The 20807-nt window shown below is 48.4% G+C and overlaps 1 protein-coding gene across 1 annotated transcript in view; it reads right to left on the reverse strand.

Annotated features, from left to right (window-relative positions):
• Positions 1-571: 571 nt before the first annotated feature.
• Positions 572-20807, reverse strand: part of LOC120978007 (DAB2 interacting protein) — a 115749-nt gene continuing 95513 nt past the window's right edge. The window contains exon 14 of the mRNA XM_040406239.1: positions 572-1486. Within this exon, the coding sequence (XP_040262173.1) occupies positions 1477-1486 (10 nt within the window). The 3' untranslated portion in view covers positions 572-1476. The remainder of the gene's footprint in view (positions 1487-20807) is intronic.

Below are 20807 nucleotides of genomic sequence, written 5' to 3' on the forward strand. Positions count from 1 at the left end.
GAGTAATGGACTACTCTTTAGAAATGGTTGAAATCTTTTTGCACAGCCCTGCTGATTATTAGTCCAAGTTCTTTAGTGGGTATAAAGACTGATGGATATTCTCCCTCCCTCCCTGCTGTAAGGTCTAATACAGTGCCACTGTGAGAGGAGGAGGGGTAGAGCAGAGACGTGACATCGGGGCCCCCGGGAACAGGGTGCTAACAGCACAGCCAGCTATGTACAGGAGTCCCACAGACTCTACAGAAGCAAACTGATGTGTGGAGGAGGAGGAGAAGAAGAAGAAGAAGAAGGAGGAGGAGATGGAGGAGGAGGAGGAGAAGAAGAAGGAGGAGGAGGAGATGGAGGAGGAGAAGAAGAAGGAGGAGGAGATGGAGGAGGAGGAGGAGGAGGAGGAGGAGGAGGAGAAGAAGAAGAAGAAGGAGATGGAGGAGGAGGAGGATAAGAAGAAGAAGAAGGAGGAGGAGGAGATGATGATGATGATGATGATGATGATGATGATCCAGGCACCACCAAAGGACACAGCTCGGTAATCAGAGAACTCTTTATTGTTTCTGCTGATCTGTGATGAGTTTTGTCAGAGAAGCCTCTTCCAGGGCTCTGAACAACTTCTGCATCACAATAGTTCTATATGCATAGCATACATGTAATATACACAGCAGGATATATGACCCATGAGTAGATTACAAATGACATGGTACTGCAGCTTCCTGCTCAGCAATGCAGTGACTGCTCCTTGCCAGACTTTCATGTAAGTGGTGAACCAGCATCTGGCTCCAGGTTTGGCAGGTGGAGCAGCGCTAGGTGTCTCACATGCTTGATGCGAGTGGAATGATATTCTGACTGCAGGTCAGGAACCTGAGAATTATTTCTGTGCTGCCAGATCCTACGACCAATAACCTGTGTAATTGACAGCGGTTCCCCCGACAAGTTCAAGGAAGGGACGACAGAACATTCATTTTACTATTAAAAAAAAAAAAAAAGGTGTAGAAATCGGTGACTCTTCTTGGGTATCTGTACACGGCTAGTTGGTGGAGGTGCTTTTGAGGCAGGGGCCACACAACGCCTCAGTCACGCAGCATAAACACAATAGACATTATAAATCCTCATACAGTAGATCCCGCAGATTTAAAGCTACAATGATGTACATTCCCCTGGGGCGTCCGTCGTCTGGAGTTTCCCCCCTGAAAACAGCAAAGTTTGTACAGTTTCTATTTTCTCCTTGATTTGTCTCCTTTGCCGTCAGCTGCCAGGAATTGGTTCAGTAGTATCGGGGACCATGGTCTGACCCCCAAGTATATGCGACAACATGGAGCATTTCAAGTTACTATATGTTATACCAGTGATTATGTTCGGTGGGCTCCGTCACAAATGCAGTATATAGTAGACCGTGCCCTGGCAGAGTCCGCAGTGATTGCTTCCTGGGCTGGATTTTTCCACCGGTTTACATTCTTCATGTTTTCCCAATTACAAAGTAATCTAAGGCAGACTGTGAAAGAAAAGAAATAGCATTTACCCAGAATCAGCAGCGGCTGCTCGTCCTACATCACACCCTGTAGAGACCCAGCGGTACAGGAGGGAGGGAGGCTGCTCGTCCTACATCACACCGTATAGACCCAGCGGTATAGAGGGAGGCTGCTCGTCCTACATCACACCCTGTATAGACCCAGTGGTACAGGAGGGAGGGAGGCTGCTCGTCCTACATCTCACCGTATAGACCCAGCAGTACAGGAGGGAGGCTGCTCGTCCTACATCACACCGTATAGACCCAGCGGTACAGGAGAGAGGGAGGCTGCTCGTCCTACATCACACCGTATAGACCCAGCGGTACAGGAGGGAGGGAGGCTGCTCGTCCTACATCACACCGTATAGACCCAGCAGTACATGAGAGAGGGAGGCTGCTCGTCCTACATCACACCCTGTATAGACCTAGCGGTACAGGAGGGAGGGAGGCTGCTCATCCTACATCACACCATATAGACCCAGCGGTACAGGAGGGAGGGAGGCTGCTCGTCCTACATCACACCATATAGACCCAGCGGTACAGGAGGGAGGGAGGCTGCTCGTCCTACATCACACCCTGTAGAGACCCAGCGGTACAGGAGGGAGGGAGGCTGCTCGTCCTACATCACACCCTGTAGAGACCCAGCGGTACAGGAGGGAGGGAGGCTGCTCGTCCTACATCACACCCTGTAGAGACCCAGCGGTACAGGAGGGAGGGAGGCTGCTCGTCCTACATCACACCCTGTAGAGACCCAACGGTACAGGAGGGAGAGAGGCTGCTCGTCCTACATCTCACCGTATAGACCCAGCGGTACAGGAGGGAGGGAGGCTGCTCGTCCTACATCACACCATATAGACCCAGCGGTACAGGAGGGAGGGAGGCTGCTCGTCCTACATCACACCCTGTAGAGACCCAGCGGTACAGGAGGGAGGGAGGCTGCTCGTCCTACATCTCACCGTATAGACCCAGCAGTACAGGAGGGAGGCTGCTCGTCCTACATCACACCGTATAGACCCAGCGGTACAGGAGAGAGGGAGGCTGCTCGTCCTACATCACACCGTATAGACCCAGCGGTACAGGAGGGAGGGAGGCTGCTCGTCCTACATCACACCGTATAGACCCAGCAGTACATGAGAGAGGGAGGCTGCTCGTCCTACATCACACCCTGTATAGACCTAGCGGTACAGGAGGGAGGGAGGCTGCTCATCCTACATCACACCATATAGACCCAGCGGTACAGGAGGGAGGGAGGCTGCTCGTCCTACATCACACCATATAGACCCAGCGGTACAGGAGGGAGGGAGGCTGCTCGTCCTACATCACACCCTGTAGAGACCCAGCGGTACAGGAGGGAGGGAGGCTGCTCGTCCTACATCACACCCTGTAGAGACCCAGCGGTACAGGAGGGAGGGAGGCTGCTCGTCCTACATCACACCCTGTAGAGACCCAGCGGTACAGGAGGGAGGGAGGCTGCTCGTCCTACATCACACCCTGTAGAGACCCAACGGTACAGGAGGGAGAGAGGCTGCTCGTCCTACATCTCACCGTATAGACCCAGCGGTACAGGAGGGAGGGAGGCTGCTCGTCCTACATCACACCATATAGACCCAGCGGTACAGGAGGGAGGGAGGCTGCTCGTCCTACATCACACCCTGTAGAGACCCAGCGGTACAGGAGGGAGGGAGGCTGCTCGTCCTACATCACACCCTGTAGAGACCCAGCGGTACAGGAGGGAGGGAGGCTGCTCGTCCTACATCACACCCTGTAGAGACCCAGCGGTACAGGAGGGAGGGAGGCTGCTCGTCCTACATCACACCGTATAGACCCAGCGGTACAGGAGGCTGCTCGTCCTACATCACACCCTGTAGAGACTCAACGGTACAGGAGGGAGGGAGGCTGCTCGTCCTACATCACACCCTGTAGAGACCCAACGGTACAGGAGGGAGGGAGGCTGCTCGTCCTACATCACACCGTATAGACCCAGCGGTACAGGAGGGAGGGAGGCTGCTCGTCCTACATCACACCCTGTAGAGACCCAGCGGTACAGGAGGGAGGGAGGCTGCTCGTCCTACATCACACCGTATAGACCCAGCGGTACAGGAGGCTGCTCGTCCTACATCACACCCTGTAGAGACCCAACGGTACAGGAGGGAGGGAGGCTGCTCGTCCTACATCACACCGTATAGACCCAGCGGTACAGGAGGGAGGGAGGCTGCTCGTCCTACATCACACCCTGTAGAGACCCAGCGGTACAGGAGGGAGGGAGGCTGCTCGTCCTACATCTCACCGTATAGACCCAGCGGTACAGGAGGGAGGGAGGCTGCTCGTCCTACATCACACCGTATAGACCCAGCGGTACAGGAGGGAGGGAGGCTGCTCGTCCTACATCTCACCGTATAGACCCAGCAGTACAGGAGGGAGGGAGGCTACTCGTCCTACATAACACAGTATAGACCCAGCAGTACGGTATAGAGGGAGGCTGCTCGTCCTACATCTCACCGTATAGACCCAGCGGTACAGGAGGGAGGGAGGCTGCTCGTCCTACATCACACCGTATAGACCCAGCGGTACAGGAGGGAGGGAGGCTGCTCGTCCTACATCACACTGTATAGACCCAGCGGTACAGGAGGGAGGGAGGCTGCTCGTCCTACATCACACTGTATAGACCCAGCAGTACGGTATAGAGGGAGGGAGGCTGCTCGTCCTACATCTCACCGTATACACTCATGGCCAAAAGTTTTGAGAATGACACAAATATTAGTTTTCACAGAGTTTGCTGCTAAACTGCTTTTAGATCTTTGTTTCAGTTGTTTCTGTGATGTAGTGAAATATAATTACACGCACTTCATACGTTTCAAAGGCTTTTATCGACAATTCCATGACATTTATGCAAAGAGTCAGTATTTGCAGTGTTGGCCCTTCTTTTTCAGGACCTCTGCAATCCGACTGGGCATGCTCTCAATCAACTTCTGGGCCAATTCCTGACTGATACAACCCATTCTTTCATCATCACTTCTTGGAGTTTGTCAGAATTAGTGGGTTTTTGTTTGTTCACCCGCCTCTTGAGGATTGACCACAAGTTCTCAATGGGATTAAGATCTGGGGAGTTTCCAGGCCATGGACCCAAAATGTCAACGTTTTGGTCCCCGAGCCACTTAGTTATCACTTTTGCCTTATGGCTCGGTGCTCCATCGTGCTGGAAAATGCATTGTTCTTCACCAAACTGTTGTTGGATTGCTGGAAGAAGTTGCTGTTGGAGGGTGTTTTGGGACCATTCTTTATTCATGGCTGTGTTTTTGGGCAAAATTGTGAGTGAGCCCACTCCCTTGGATGAGAAGCAACCCCACACATGGATGGTCTCAGGATGCTTTACTGTTGGCATGACACAGGACTGATGGTAGCGCTCACCTTTTCTTCTCCGGACAAGCCTTTTTCCAGATGCCCCAAACAATCGGAAAGAGGCTTCATCGGAGAATATGACTTTGCCCCAGTCCTCAGCAGTCCATTCACCATACTTTCTGCAGAAGATCAATCTGTCCCTGATGTTTTTTTTGGAGAGAAGTGGCTTCTTTGCTGCCCTTCTTGACACCAGGCCATCTTCCAGAAGTCTTGGCCTCACTGTGCGTGCAGATGCGCTCACACCTGCCTGCTGCCATTCCTGAGCAAGCTCTGCACTGGTGGCACTCCGATCCCGCAGCTGAATCCTCTTTAGGAGACGATCCTGGCCCTTGCTGGACTTTCTTGGACGCCCTGAAGCCTTCTTAACAAGAATTGAACCTCTTTCCTTGAAGTTCTTGATGATCCTATAAATTGTTGATTGAGGTGCAATCTTAGTAGCCACAATATCCTTGCCTGTGAAGCCATTTTTATGCAACGCAATTATGGCTGCACGCGTTTCTTTGCAGGTCACCATGGTTAACAATGGAAGAACAATGATTTCAAGCATCACCCTCCTTTTAACATGTCAAGTCTGCCATTTTAACCCAATCAGCCTGACATAATGATCTCCAGCCTTGTGCTCGTCAACATTCTCACCTGAGTTAACAAGACGATTACTGAAATGATCTCAGAAGGTCCTTTAATGACAGCAATGAAATGCAGTGGAAAGGTTTTTTTGGATTAAGTTAATTTTCATGGCAAAGAAGGACTATGCAATTCATCTGATCACTCTTCATAACATTCTGGAGTATATGCAAATTGCTATTATAAAAATTTAAGCAGCAACTTTTCCAATTTCCAATATTTATGTAATTCTCAAAACTTTAGGCCACGACTGTATACCCAGCGGTACGGTATAGAGGGAGGAGGCTGCTCGTCCTACATTACACCGTATAGACCCAGCGGTACAGGGGGGAGGGAGGCTGCTCGTCCTACATCACACCGTATAGACCCAGCGGTACAGGAGGCTGCTCGTCCTACATCACACCGTATAGACCCAGCGGTACAGGAGGGAGGGAGGCTGCTCGTCCTACATCACACCGTATAGACCCAGCAGTACAGGAGGGAGGAGGCTGCTCGTCCTACATCACACCGTATAGACCCAGCGGTACAGGAGGGAGGGAGGCTGCTCGTCCTACATCACACCGTATAGACCCAGCGGTACAGGAGGGAGGGAGGCTGCTCGTCCTACATCACACCGTATAGACCCAGCGGTACAGGAGGGAGGAGGCTGCTCATCCTACATCTCACCGTATAGACCCAGCGGTACAGGAGGGAGGGAGGCTGCTCGTCCTACATCTCACCGTATAGACCCATCGGTACAGGAGGGAGGCTGCTCGTCCTACATCACACTGTATAGACCCAGCAGTACAGGAGAGAGGGAGGCTGCTCGTCCTACATCTCACCATATAGACCCAGCGGTACAGGAGGGAGGGAGGCTGCTCGTCCTACATCACACCGTATAGACCCAGCGGTACAGGAGGGAGGGAGGCTGCTCGTCCTACATCACACCGTATAGACCCAGCGGTACGGTATAGAGGGAGGCTGCTCGTCCTACATCTCACCGTATAGACCCAGCAGTACGGTATAGAGGGAGGCTGCTCGTCCTACATCACACCGTATAGACCCAGCGGTACAGGAGGGAGGGAGGCTGCTCGTCCTACATCACACCCTGTATAGACCCAGTGGTACAGGAGGGAGGCTGCTCGTCCTACATCACACACCGTATAGACCCAGCGGTACAGGAGGGAGGGAGGCTGCTCGTCCTACATCACACCGTATAGACCCAGCAGTACGGTATAGAGGGAGGGAGGCTGCTCGTCCTACATCTCACCATATAGACCCAGCGGTACAGGAGGGAGGGAGGCTGCTCGTCCTACATCACACCGTATAGACCCAGCGGTACAGGAGGGAGGGAGGCTGCTCGTCCTACATCACACCGTATAGACCCAGCAGTACAGGAGGGAGGGAGGCTGCTCGTCCTACATCACATCGTATAGACCCAGCAGTACAGGAGGGAGGGAGGCTTCTCGTCCTACATCACACCGTATAGACCCAGCAGTACGGTATAGAGGGAGGCTGCTCGTCCTACATCACACCCTGTATAGACCCAGTGGTACAGGAGGGAGGGAGGCTGCTCGTCCTACATCACACCGTATAGACCCAGCGGTACAGGAGGGAGGAGGCTGCTCGTCCTACATCACACCGTATAGACCCAGCGGTACAGGAGGCTGCTCGTCCTACATCACACCCTGTATAGACCCAGTGGTACAGGAGGGAGGCTGCTCGTCCTACATCACACCGTATAGACCCAGCGGTACAGGAGGGAGGGAGGGAGGCTGCTCGTCCTACATCACACCGTATAGACCCAGCGGTACAGGAGGGAGGAGGCTGCTCATCCTACATCACACCGTATAGACCCAGCGGTACAGGAGGGAGGGAGGCTGCTCGTCCTACATCACACCGTATAGACCCAGCAGTACAGGAGAGAGAGAGGCTGTTCGTCCTACATCACACCGTATAGACCCAGCGGTACAGGAGGGAGGGAGGCTGCTCGTCCTACATCACACCGTATAGACCCAGCGGTACAGGAGGGAGGGAGGCTGCTCGTCCTACATCACACCGTATAGACCCAGCGGTACAGGAGGGAGGAGGCTGCTCATCCTACATCACACCGTATAGACCCAGCGGTACAGGAGAGAGAGAGGCTGTTCGTCCTACATCACACCGTATAGACCCAGCAGTACAGGAGGGAGGGAGGCTGCTCGTCCTACATCACACCGTATAGACCCAGCAGTACAGGAGAGAGAGAGGCTGTTCGTCCTACATCACACCGTATAGACCCAGCGGTACAGGAGGGAGGGAGGCTGCTCGTCCTACATCACACCGTATAGACCCAGCGGTACAGGAGGGAGGAGGCTGCTCGTCCTACATCACACTGTATAGACCCAGCGGTACAGGAGGGAGGGAGGCTGTTCGTCCTACATCACACCGTATAGACCCAGCAGTACAGGAGGGAGGGAGGCTGCTCGTCCTACATCACACCGTATAGACCCAGCAGTACAGGAGGGAGGAGGCTGCTCGTCCTACATCACACTGTATAGACCCAGCGGTACAGGAGAGAGGGAGGCTTCTCGTCCTACATCACACCGTATAGACCCAGCGGTACAGGAGGGAGGAGGCTGCTCGTCCTACATCACACCGTATAGACCCAGCGGTACAGGAGGGAGGGAGGCTGCTCGTCCTACATCACACCGTATAGACCCAGCAGTACAGGAGGGAGGAGGCTGCTCATCCTACATCACACCGTATAGACCCAGCAGTACAGGAGGGAGGAGGCTGCTCGTCTTACATCACACTGTATAGACCCAGCGGTACAGGAGGGAGGAGGCTGCTCATCCTACATCACACCGTATAGACCCAGCGGTACAGGAGAGAGAGAGGCTGCTCGTCCTACATCACACCGTATAGACCCAGCGGTACAGGAGAGAGGGAGGCTTCTCGTCCTACATCTCACCGTATAGACCCAGCAGTACAGGAGGGAGGGAGGCTGCTCGTCCTACATCACACCGTATAGACCCAGCGGTACAGGAGGGAGGGAGGCTGCTCGTCCTACATCACACCGTATAGACCCAGCGGTACAGGAGGGAGGGAGGCTGCTCGTCCTACATCACACCGTATAGACCCAGCGGTATAGAGGGAGGGAGGCTGCTCGTCCTACATCACACCGTATAGACCCAGCGGTATAGAGGGAGGCTGCTCGTCCTACATCACACCGTATAGACCCAGCGGTACAGGAGGGAGGGAGGCTGCTCGTCCTACATCTCACTGTATAGACCCAGCAGTACAGGAGGGAGGCTGCTCGTCCTACATCACACCGTATAGACCCAGCGGTACAGGAGGGAGGCTGCTCGTCCTACATCACACCGTATAGACCCAGCGGTATAGAGGGAGGGAGGCTGCTCGTCCTACATCACACCGTATAGACCCAGCGGTACAGGAGGGAGGGAGGCTGCTCGTCCTACATCACACCGTATAGACCCAGCGGTACAGGAGGGAGGAGGCTGCTCATCCTACATCACACCGTATAGACCCAGTGGTACAGGAGGGAGGGAGGCTGCTCGTCCTACATCACACCGTATAGACCCAGCGGTACAGGAGGGAGGGAGGCTGCTCGTCCTACATCTCACCCTGTATAGACCCAGCGGTACAGGAGGGAGAGAGGCTGCTCGTCCTACATCACACCGTATAGACCCAGCAGTACAGGAGGGAGGAGGCTGCTCGTCCTACATCACACTGTATAGACCCAGCGGTACAGGAGGGAGGGAGGCTGCTCGTCCTACATCACACCGTATAGACCCAGCGGTACAGGAGGGAGGGAGGCTGCTCGTCCTACATCACACCGTATAGACCCAGCGGTACAGGAGGGAGGAGGCTGCTCATCCTACATCACACCCTGTATAGACCCAGCGGTACAGGAGGGAGGGAGGCTGCTCGTCCTACATCTCACTGTATAGACCCAGCGGTACAGGAGGGAGGAGGCTGCTCATCCTACATCACACCGTATAGACCCAGCAGTACAGGAGGGAGGGAGGCTGCTCGTCCTACATCACACCGTATAGACCCAGCGGTACAGGAGGGAGGCTGCTCGTCCTACATCACACCGTATAGACCCAGCGGTATAGAGGGAGGGAGGCTGCTCGTCCTACATCACACCGTATAGACCCAGCGGTACAGGAGGGAGGAGGCTGCTCATCCTACATCACACCGTATAGACCCAGTGGTACAGGAGGGAGGGAGGCTGCTCGTCCTACATCTCACTGTATAGACCCAGCGGTACAGGAGGGAGGGAGGCTGCTCGTCCTACATCACACCGTATAGACCCAGCAGTACAGGAGGGAGGGAGGCTGCTCGTCCTACATCACACTGTATAGACCCAGCGGTACAGGAGGGAGGGAGGCTGCTCGTCCTACATCACACCGTATAGACCCAGCGGTACGGTATAGAGGGAGGAGGCTGCTCGTCCTACATCACACTGTATAGACCCAGCGGTACGGTATAGAGGGAGGCTGCTCGTCCACCGTATAGACCCAGCAGTACTTTCTTATTCCTTATATACTTTCAGCTCCTATGATCAGGACTCTCTCTCTTCCCTCGCCTCTTATAGATTGTAAGCTCCTATGGTCAGGACTCTTTCTTCCCCCACCTCTTGTAGCTTCTCATACTTTATAGAATGCAAATGACCGCCATATGTAAAATATCGCAGCCGCAGATGGTGCTGTATGCGGCAGTTTTAGCTATATTACTGTCTAATCCTCTGACATCTCTCTTTACTTTTGTCCCCTTGTGATTCCAGCATGTGATGTCGGGAGCATTTGGCGGTAAATGCTTTGACAGGTCTTTTCGCTGGCGGATCTGCTTGCTGTAAACTGGCGTCTTTATGCAACAATATAAAAGTGAGAAACAATCAACAGCCTCCAGTAATGAGCTGCTCACGGGCCGGACTCCCCCTGAAGAGCGGGGTCTAGGCAAAACCCTTTGTAACTAGTCATGTGACCACATCACGTGATCCACGTTACAGGCAATTACACATCAGCAATACAATAAACATTAGAAAGTTTCAACAAGGTAAATGTTGCCGTGGAGACCATAAGGAACTATAGAGGACTACAACCCCCATCAGGATTATAGTTATGTGCAAGATAACAGCAGGCTAATCACTAATGTGTTTAATTACTGTTTTTGGCAGAAAAGATAATTCAACATGAGAATAAATGCATAACTGGGTGTGGCCGAGTAATGGGCGACCAACAGTCAGGAAGTGCGTGGAGGTCAGCGAGTGTGGTCATTCATCCTGTGACAGGTGTCAATCATGGCCCTTATTTAAAGGAGGGGGGGAGGCGAATGTTGGACCTGCTGGTTTTAGCCCGAGCTCAGGCAGTAAAATAGGTCGTTCCAGACATTGGACTGAAGAAATAAGAACTTTGATCAAGAAGTTGATTGGAGACGGGGAAAACACATGAAGGGCAGAAAATTATTGGCTAAAATGAACTCCACTACTTTAAAATAGTAAAAAAAAGAAAAGAAAAGAAATACCGCCATCCGTGTAGATGATGGAATAAGAGGAATGGCTAAGAAGCCTCCAGAGATCGGCTCCTGGGAAATCCAAGATCTTCATCTACCTTTGAGCGGTGCAATCAGAAGACACCGAAGTGAAGACAAACCTGGTAAAGAACCAGGAATGAGAAGAATACATCCTGCTGAAAAGGCCGAAAGAGAAGCGGCGGAACGTTCTATGGACAGACGAAAGCAGCATTATTGGGTCCAACGGCCGCAGAAGACCCAGAAACACGGAATTCAAGCATGGAGGGGCAGCAGAATGGTTTGGAGATGGTTCTCATTCTCTGGATTGGCCCATTTATCACATTTCTATTTTGTGAACATTATTACTTTTCTTCACTTTCAGTTTAAAAATTGTTATTTTGTTTGTTTTCATTTGGAAGTGAACGAGGAAGAGCAGTGAGACTACAGACTCTTTGTAAGAGCGGTGAGACTATGGGGTCTTTACTGTAAGAGCAGTGAGACTATGGACTCCCTTACTGTAAGAGCGGTGAGACTATGGACTCTATACTGTAAGAGCGGTGAGACTATGGACTCTGTACTGTAAGAGCAGTGAGACTATGGACTCTATACTGTAAGAGCAGTGAGACTATGGACTCTTTACTGTAAGAGCAGTGAGACTATGGACTCTTTACTGTAAGAGCAGTGAGACTATGGACTCTATACTGTAAGATCAGTGATACTATGGACTCTTTACTGTAAGAGCGGTGAGACTATGGACTCTGTACTGTAAGAGCAGTGAGACTATGGACTCTATACTGTAAGAGCAGTGAGACTATGGACTCTTTACTGTAAGAGCAGTGAGACTATGGACTCTATACTGTAAGAGCAGTGAGACTATGGACTCTGTACTGTAAGAGCAGTGAGACTATGGACTCTATACTGTAAGAGCAGTGAGACTATGGACTCTGTACTGTAAGAGCAGTGAGACTATGGACTCTTTACTGTAAGAGCAGTGAGACTATGGACTCTATACTGTAAGAGCAGTGAGACTATGGACTCTATACTGTAAGAGCAGTGAGACTATGGACTCTGTACTGTAAGAGCAGTGAGACTATGGACTCTTTACTGTAAGAGCAGTGAGACTATGGACTCTATACTGTAAGAGCAGTGAGACTATGGACTCTATACTGTAAGAGCAGTGAGACTATGGACTCTATACTGTAAGAGCAGTGAGACTATGGACTCTGTACTGTAAGAGCAGTGAGACTATGGACTCTATACTGTAAGAGCAGTGAGACTATGGACTCTTTACTGTAAGAGCAGTGAGACTATGGACTCTTTACTGTAAGAGCAGTGAGACTATGGACTCTATACTGTAAGAGCAGTGAGACTATGGACTCTTTACTGTAAGAGCAGTGAGACTATGGACTCTTTACTGTAAGAGCAGTGAGACTATGGACTTTATACTGTAAGAGCAGTGAGACTATGGACTCTTTACTGTAAGAGCAGTGAGACTATGGACTCTTTACTGTAAGAGCAGTGAGACTATGGACTCTATACTGTAAGAGCAGTGAGACTATGGACTCTATACTGTAAGACCAGTGAGACTATGGACTCTATACTGTAAGAGCAGTGAGACTATGGACTCTGTACTGTAAGAGCAGTGAGACTATGGACTCTGTACTGTAAGAGCAGTGAGACTATGGACTCTTTGTAAGAGCGGTGAGACTATGGACTCTTTGTAAGAGCGGTGAGACTATGGACTCTTTACTGTAAGAGCAGTGAGACTATGGACTCTTTACTGTAAGAGCAGTGAGACTATGGACTCTTTACTGTAAGAGCAGTGAGACTATGGGCTCTTTACTGTAAGAGCAGTGAGACTATGGACTCTTTACTGTAAGAGCGGTGAGACTATGGACTCTTTACTGTAAGAGCGGTGAGACTATGGACTCTTTACTGTAAGAGCAGTGAGACTATGGACTCTTTACTGTAAGAGCAGTGAGACTATGGACTCTTTACTGTAAGAGCAGTGAGACTATGGACTCTTTACTGTAAGAGCAGTGAGACTATGGACTCTATACTGTAAGAGCAGTGAGACTATGGACTCTTTACTGTAAGAGCAGTGAGACTATGGACTCTTTACTGTAAGAGCAGTGAGACTATGGACTCTTTACTGTAAGAGCATTGAGACTATGGACTCTATACTGTAAGAGCAGTGAGACTATGGACTCTATACTGTAAGAGCAGTGAGACTATGGACTCTATACTGTAAGAGCAGTGAGACTATGGGGTCTTTACTGTAATAGCAGTGAGACTATGGACTCTTTACTGTAAGAGCAGTGAGACTATGGACTCTATACTGTAAGAGCAGTGAGACTATGGACTCTTTACTGTAATAGCAGTGAGACTATGGGGTCTTTACTGTAATAGCAGTGAGACTATGGACTCTGTACTGTAAGATCAGTGAGACTATGGACTCTTTACTGTAAGAGCAGTGAGACTATGGACTCTGTACTGTAAGAGCAGTGAGACTATGGACTCTGTACTGTAAGAACAGTGAGACTATGGACTCTATACTGTAAGAGCAGTGAGACTATGGACTCTATACTGTAAGAGCAGTGAGACTATGGACTCTATACTGTAAGAGCAGTGAGACTATGGACTCTTTACTGTAAGAGCAGTGAGACTATGGACTCTATACTGTAAGAGCAGTGAGACTATGAACTCTACTGTAAGAGCAGTGAGACTATGGGCTCTATACTGTAAGAGCAGTGAGACTATGGACTCTTTACTGTAAGAGCAGTGAGACTATGGACTCTTTACTGTAAGAGCAGTGAGACTATGGACTCTTTACTGTAAGAGCAGTGAGACTATGGACTCTATACTGTAAGAGCGGTGAGACTATGGACTCTGTACTGTAAGAGCAGTGAGACTATGGACTCTTTACTGTAAGAGCGGTGAGACTATGGACTCTGTACTGTAAGAGCGGTGAGACTATGGACTCTTTACTGTAAGAGCAGTGAGACTATGGACTCTTTACTGTAAGAGCAGTGAGACTATGGACTATTTACAGTAAGAGCAGTGAGACTATGGACTCTATACTGTAAGAGCAGTGAGATTATGGACTCTTTACTGTAAGAGCGGTGAGACTATGGACTCTTTACTGTAAGAGCAGTGAGACTATGGACTCTTTACTGTAAGAGCAGTGAGACTATGGACTCTATACTGTAAGAGCAGTGAGACTATGGACTCTATACTGTAAGAGCAGTGAGACTATGGACTCTTTACTGTATGAGCAGTGAGACTATGGACTCTTTACTGTAAGATCAGTGAGACTATGGACTCTATACTGTAAGAGCGGTGAGACTATGGACTCTATACTGTGAGAGCAGTGAGACTATGGACTCTATACTGTGAGAGCAGTGAGACTATGGACTCTTTACTGTAAGAGCAGTGAGACTATGGACTCTTTACTGTAAGAGCAGTGAGACTGTGGACTCTTTACTGTAAGAGCGGTGAGACTATGGACTCTATACTGTGAGAGCAGTGAGACTATGGACTCTATACTGTGAGAGCGGTGAGACTATGGACTCTTTACTGTAAGAGCGGTGAGACTATGGACTCTTTACTGTATGAGCAGTGAGACTATGGACTCTATACTGTAAGATCAGTGAGACTATGGACTCTATACTGTGAGAGCAGTGAGACTATGGACTCTATACTGTGAGAGCAGTGAGACTATGGACTCTGTACTGTAAGAGCAGTGAGACTATGGACTCTATACTGTAAGAGCAGTGAGACTATGGACTCTTTACTGTAAGAGCAGTGAGACTATGGACTCTATACTGTAAGAGCAGTGAGATTATGGACTCTATACTGTAAGAGCGGTGAGACTATGGACTATTTACTGTAAGAGCGGTGAGACTATGGACTCTTTACTGTAAGAGCAGTGAGACTATGGACTCTTTACTGTAAGAGCAGTGAGACTATGGACTCTATACTGTAAGAGCGGTGAGACTATGGACTCTGTACTGTAAGAGCAGTGAGACTATGGACTCTTTACTGTAAGAGCAGTGAGACTATGGACTCTATACTGTAAGAGCGGTGAGACTATGGACTATTTACTGTAAGAGCGGTGAGACTATGGACTCTTTACTGTAAGAGCAGTGAGACTATGGACTCTTTACTGTAAGAGCAGTGAGACTATGGACTCTATACTGTAAGAGCAGTGAGACTATGGACTCTTTACTGTAAGAGCAGTGAGACTATGGACTCTTTACTGTAAGAGCAGTGAGACTATGGACTCTTTACTGTAAGAGCAGTGAGACTATGGACTCTTTACTGTAAGAGCATTGAGACTATGGACTCTATACTGTAAGAGCAGTGAGACTATGGACTCTATACTGTAAGAGCAGTGAGACTATGGACTCTATACTGTAAGAGCAGTGAGACTATGGGGTCTTTACTGTAATAGCAGTGAGACTATGGACTCTTTACTGTAAGAGCAGTGAGACTATGGACTCTATACTGTAAGAGCAGTGAGACTATGGACTCTTTACTGTAATAGCAGTGAGACTATGGGGTCTTTACTGTAATAGCAGTGAGACTATGGACTCTGTACTGTAAGATCAGTGAGACTATGGACTCTTTACTGTAAGAGCAGTGAGACTATGGACTCTGTACTGTAAGAGCAGTGAGACTATGGACTCTGTACTGTAAGAACAGTGAGACTATGGACTCTATACTGTAAGAGCAGTGAGACTATGGACTCTATACTGTAAGAGCAGTGAGACTATGGACCCTTTACTGTAAGAGCAGTGAGACTATGGACTCTTTACTGTAAGAGCAGTGAGACTATGGACTCTATACTGTAAGAGCAGTGAGACTATGGACTCTTTACTGTAAGAGCAGTGAGACTATGGACTCTTTACTGTAATAGCAGTGAGACTATGGACTCTTTACTGTAAGAGCAGTGAGACTATGGACTCTTTACTGTAAGAGCAGTGAGACTATGGACTCTGTACTGTAAGAGCAGTGAGACTATGGACTCTTTACTGTAAGAGCAGTGAGACTATGGACTCTATACTGTAAGAGCAGTGAGACTATGGACTCTTTACTGTAAGAGCAGTGAGACTATGGACTCTTTACTGTAAGAGCAGTGAGACTATGGACTCTTTACTGTAAGAGCAGTGAGACTATGGACTCTTTACTGTAAGAGCAGTGAGACTATGGACTCTATACTGTAAGAGCGGTGAGACTATGGACTCTGTACTGTAAGAGCAGTGAGACTATGGACTCTTTACTGTAAGAGCGGTGAGACTATGGACTCTGTACTGTAAGAGCAGTGAGACTATGGACTCTTTACTGTAAGAGCAGTGAGACTATGGACTCTTTACTGTAAGAGCAGTGAGACTATGGACTCTTTACTGTAAGAGCAGTGAGACTATGGACTCTTTACAGTAAGAGCAGTGAGACTATGGACTCTATACTGTAAGAGCAGTGAGATTATGGACTCTTTACTGTAAGAGCGGTGAGACTATGGACTCTTTACTGTAAGAGCAGTGAGACTATGGACTCTTTACTGTAAGAGCAGTGAGACTATGGACTCTATACTGTAAGAGCAGTGAGACTATGGACTCTATACTGTAAGAGCAGTGAGACTATGGACTCTTTACTGTAAGAGCGGTGAGACTATGGACTCTTTACTGTAAGAGCAGTGAGACTATGGACTCTATACTGTAAGAGCAGTGAGACTATGGACTCTATACTGTAAGAGCAGTGAGACTATGGACTCTTTACTGTAAGAGCAGTGAGACTATGGACTCTTTACTGTAAGAGCAGTGAGACTGTGGACTCTTTACTGTAAGAGCAGTGAGACTATGGACTCTTTACTGTAAGAGCAGTGAGACTATGGACTCTTTACTGTAAGAGCAGTGAGACTATGGACTCTATACTGTAAGAGCAGTGAGACTATGGACTCTTTACTGTATGAGCAGTGAGACTATGGACTCTATACTGTGAGAGCAGTGAGACTATGGACTCTATACTGTGAGAGCAGTGAGACTATGGACTCTTTACTGTATGAGCAGTGAGACTATGGACTCTTTACTGTAAGATCAGTGAGACTATGGACTCTATACTGTAAGAGCGGTGAGACTATGGACTCTATACTGTGAGAGCAGTGAGACTATGGACTCTATACTGTGAGAGCAGTGAGACTATGGACTCTTTACTGTAAGAGCAGTGAGACTATGGACTCTTTACTGTAAGAGCAGTGAGACTGTGGACTCTTTACTGTAAGAGCGGTGAGACTATGGACTCTATACTGTGAGAGCAGTGAGACTATGGACTCTATACTGTGAGAGCGGTGAGACTATGGACTCTTTACTGTAAGAGCAGTGAGACTATGGACTCTTTACTGTATGAGCAGTGAGACTATGGACTCTATACTGTAAGATCAGTGAGACTATGGACTCTATACTGTGAGAGCAGTGAGACTATGGACTCTATACTGTGAGAGCAGTGAGACTATGGACTCTGTACTGTAAGAGCAGTGAGACTATGGACTCTATACTGTAAGAGCAGTGAGACTATGGACTCTTTACTGTAAGAGCAGTGAGACTATGGACTCTTTACTGTAAGAGCAGTGAGACTATGGACTCTATACTGTAAGAGCAGTGAGACTATGGACTCTTTACTGTATGAGCAGTGAGACTATGGACTCTATACTGTAAGAGCAGTGAGACTATGGACTCTATACTGTAAGAGCAGTGAGATTATGGACTCTATACTGTAAGAGCGGTGAGACTATGGACTATTTACTGTAAGAGCAGTGAGACTATGGACTCTTTACTGTAAGAGCAGTGAGACTATGGACTCTTTACTGTAAGAGCAGTGAGACTATGGACTCTATACTGTAAGAGCGGTGAGACTATGGACTCTGTACTGTAAGAGCAGTGAGACTATGGACTCTTTACTGTAAGAGCAGTGAGACTATGGACTCTTTACTGTAAGAGCAGTGAGACTATGGACTATTTACTGTAAGAGCAGTGAGACTATGGACTCTTTACTGTAAGAGCAGTGAGACTATGGACTCTTTACTGTAAGAGCAGTGAGACTATGGACTCTATACTGTAAGAGCAGTGAGACTATGGACTCTTTACTGTAAGAGCAGTGAGACTATGGACTCTTTACTGTAAGAGCAGTGAGACTATGGACTCTGTACTGTAAGAGCAGTGAGACTTTGGACTCTTTACTGTAAGAGCAGTGAGACTATGGACTCTATACTGTAAGAGCAGTGAGACTATGGACTCTTTACTGTAAGAGCAGTGAGACTATGGACTCTTTACTGTAAGAGCAGTGAGACTATGGACTCTATACTGTAAGAGCAGTGAGACTATGGACTCTTTACTGTAAGAGCAGTGAGACTATGGACTCTTTACTGTAAGAGCAGTGAGACTATGGACTCTGTACTGTAAGAGCAGTGAGACTTTGGACTCTTTACTGTAAGAGCAGTGAGACTATGGACTTTACTGTAAGAGCAGTGAGACTATGGACTCTTTACTGTAAGAGCAGTGAGACTATGGACTCTATACTGTAAGAGCAGTGAGACTATGGACTCTATACTGTAAGAGCAGTGAGACTATGGACTCTATACTGTAAGAGCAGTGAGACTATGGACTCTATACTGTAAGAGCGGTGAGATTATGGACTCTATACTGTAAGAGCGGTGAGACTATGGACTATTTACTGTAAGAGCAGTGAGACTATGGACTCTTTACTGTAAGAGCAGTGAGACTATGGACTCTTTACTGTAAGAGCGGTGAGACTATGGACTCTGTACTGTAAGAGCGGTGAGACTATGGACTCTGTACTGTAAGAGCAGTGAGACTATGGACTCTTTACTGTAAGAGCAGTGAGACTATGGACTCTTTACTGTAAGAGCAGTGAGACTATGGACTCTTTACTGTAAGAGCAGTGAGACTATGGACTCTTTACTGTAAGAGCAGTGAGACTATGGACTCTTTACTGTAAGAGCAGTGAGACTATGGACTCTATACTGTAAGAGCAGTGAGACTATGGACTCTTTACTGTAAGAGCAGTGAGACTATGGACTCTTTACTGTAAGAGCAGTGAGACTATGGACTCTGTACTGTAAGAGCAGTGAGACTTTGGACTCTTTACTGTAAGAGCAGTGAGACTATGGACTCTGTACTGTAAGAGCAGTGAGACTTTGGACTCTTTACTGTAAGAGCAGTGAGACTATGGACTCTTTACTGTAAGAGCAGTGAGACTATGGACTCTTTACTGTAAGAGCAGTGAGACTATGGACTCTTTACTGTAAGAGCAGTGAGACTATGGACTCTGTACTGTAAGAGCAGTGAGACTTTGGACTCTTTACTGTAAGAGCAGTGAGACTATGGACTCTTTACTGTAAGAGCAGTGAGACTATGGACTCTTTACTGTAAGAGCAGTGAGACTTTGGACTCTTTACTGTAAGAGCAGTGAGACTATGGACTCTGTACTGTAAGAGCAGTGAGACTTTGGACTCTTTACTGTAAGAGCAGTGAGACTATGGACTCTTTACTGTAAGAGCAGTGAGACTATGGACTCTTTACTGTAAGAGCAGTGAGACTATGGACTCTTTACTGTAAGAGCAGTGAGACTATGGACTCTATACTGTAAGAGCAGTGAGACTATGGACTCTTTACTGTAAGAGCAGTGAGACTATGGACTCTTTACTGTAAGAGCAGTGAGACTATGGACTCTGTACTGTAAGAGCAGTGAGACTTTGGACTCTTTACTGTAAGAGCAGTGAGACTATGGACTCTTTACTGTAAGAGCAGTGAGACTATGGACTCTTTACTGTAAGAGCAGTGAGACTATGGACTCTATACTGTAAGAGCAGTGAGACTATGGACTCTATACTGTAAGAGCAGTGAGACTATGGACTCTATACTGTAAGAGCAGTGAGACTATGGACTCTATACTGTAAGAGCAGTGAGACTATGGACTCTATACTGTAAGAGCAGTGAGACTATGGACTCTTTACTGTAAGAGCAGTGAGACTATGGACTCTTTACTGTAAGAGCAGTGAGACTATGGACTCTATACTGTAAGAGCAGTGAGACTATGGACTCTTTACGGTAAGAGCAGTGAGACTTTGGACTCTTTACTGTAAGAGCAGTGAGACTATGGACTCTTTACTGTAAGAGCAGTGAGACTATGGACTCTTTACTGTAAGAGCAGTGAGACTATGGACTCTATACTGTAAGAGCAGTGAGACTATGGACTCTTTACGGTAAGAGCAGTGAGACTATGGACTCTTTACTGTAAGAGCAGTGAGACTATGGACTCTATACTGTAAGAGCGGTGAGACTGTGGACTCTTTACTGTAAGAGCAGTGAGACTGTGGACTCTTTACTGTAAGAGCAGTGAGACTATGGGCTCTATACTGTAAGAGCAGTGAGACTATGGACTCTTTACTGTAAGAGCAGTGAGACTATGGACTCTATACTGTAAGAGCAGTGAGACTATGGACTCTTTACTGTAAGCACCTTCCGGATTGTGGACCCATTCAAGTGAACAGTGAGGGGAGATTGCGGACCTGCTGTTTGTGTATGAGCCTTTATTCTGATGCCTGATTGCAGTTGGGAAGGAATGCTTTTCCCCATGATGAAAGCTGTCTTCTACCTCACAGGGGTTTTCTTCCTCTGGATCAATCTCCAGGCTGGATGGATGGGGGGCTTTATTCAAAGTATGTTGCCCCCGGTATACACTGGGCCCAGCCTTGTATACACCAGCT

The sequence above is a fragment of the Bufo bufo genome, chromosome 8, assembly GCF_905171765.1.
Source record: "Bufo bufo chromosome 8, aBufBuf1.1, whole genome shotgun sequence".
Classification (NCBI taxonomy): domain Eukaryota; kingdom Metazoa; phylum Chordata; class Amphibia; order Anura; family Bufonidae; genus Bufo; species Bufo bufo.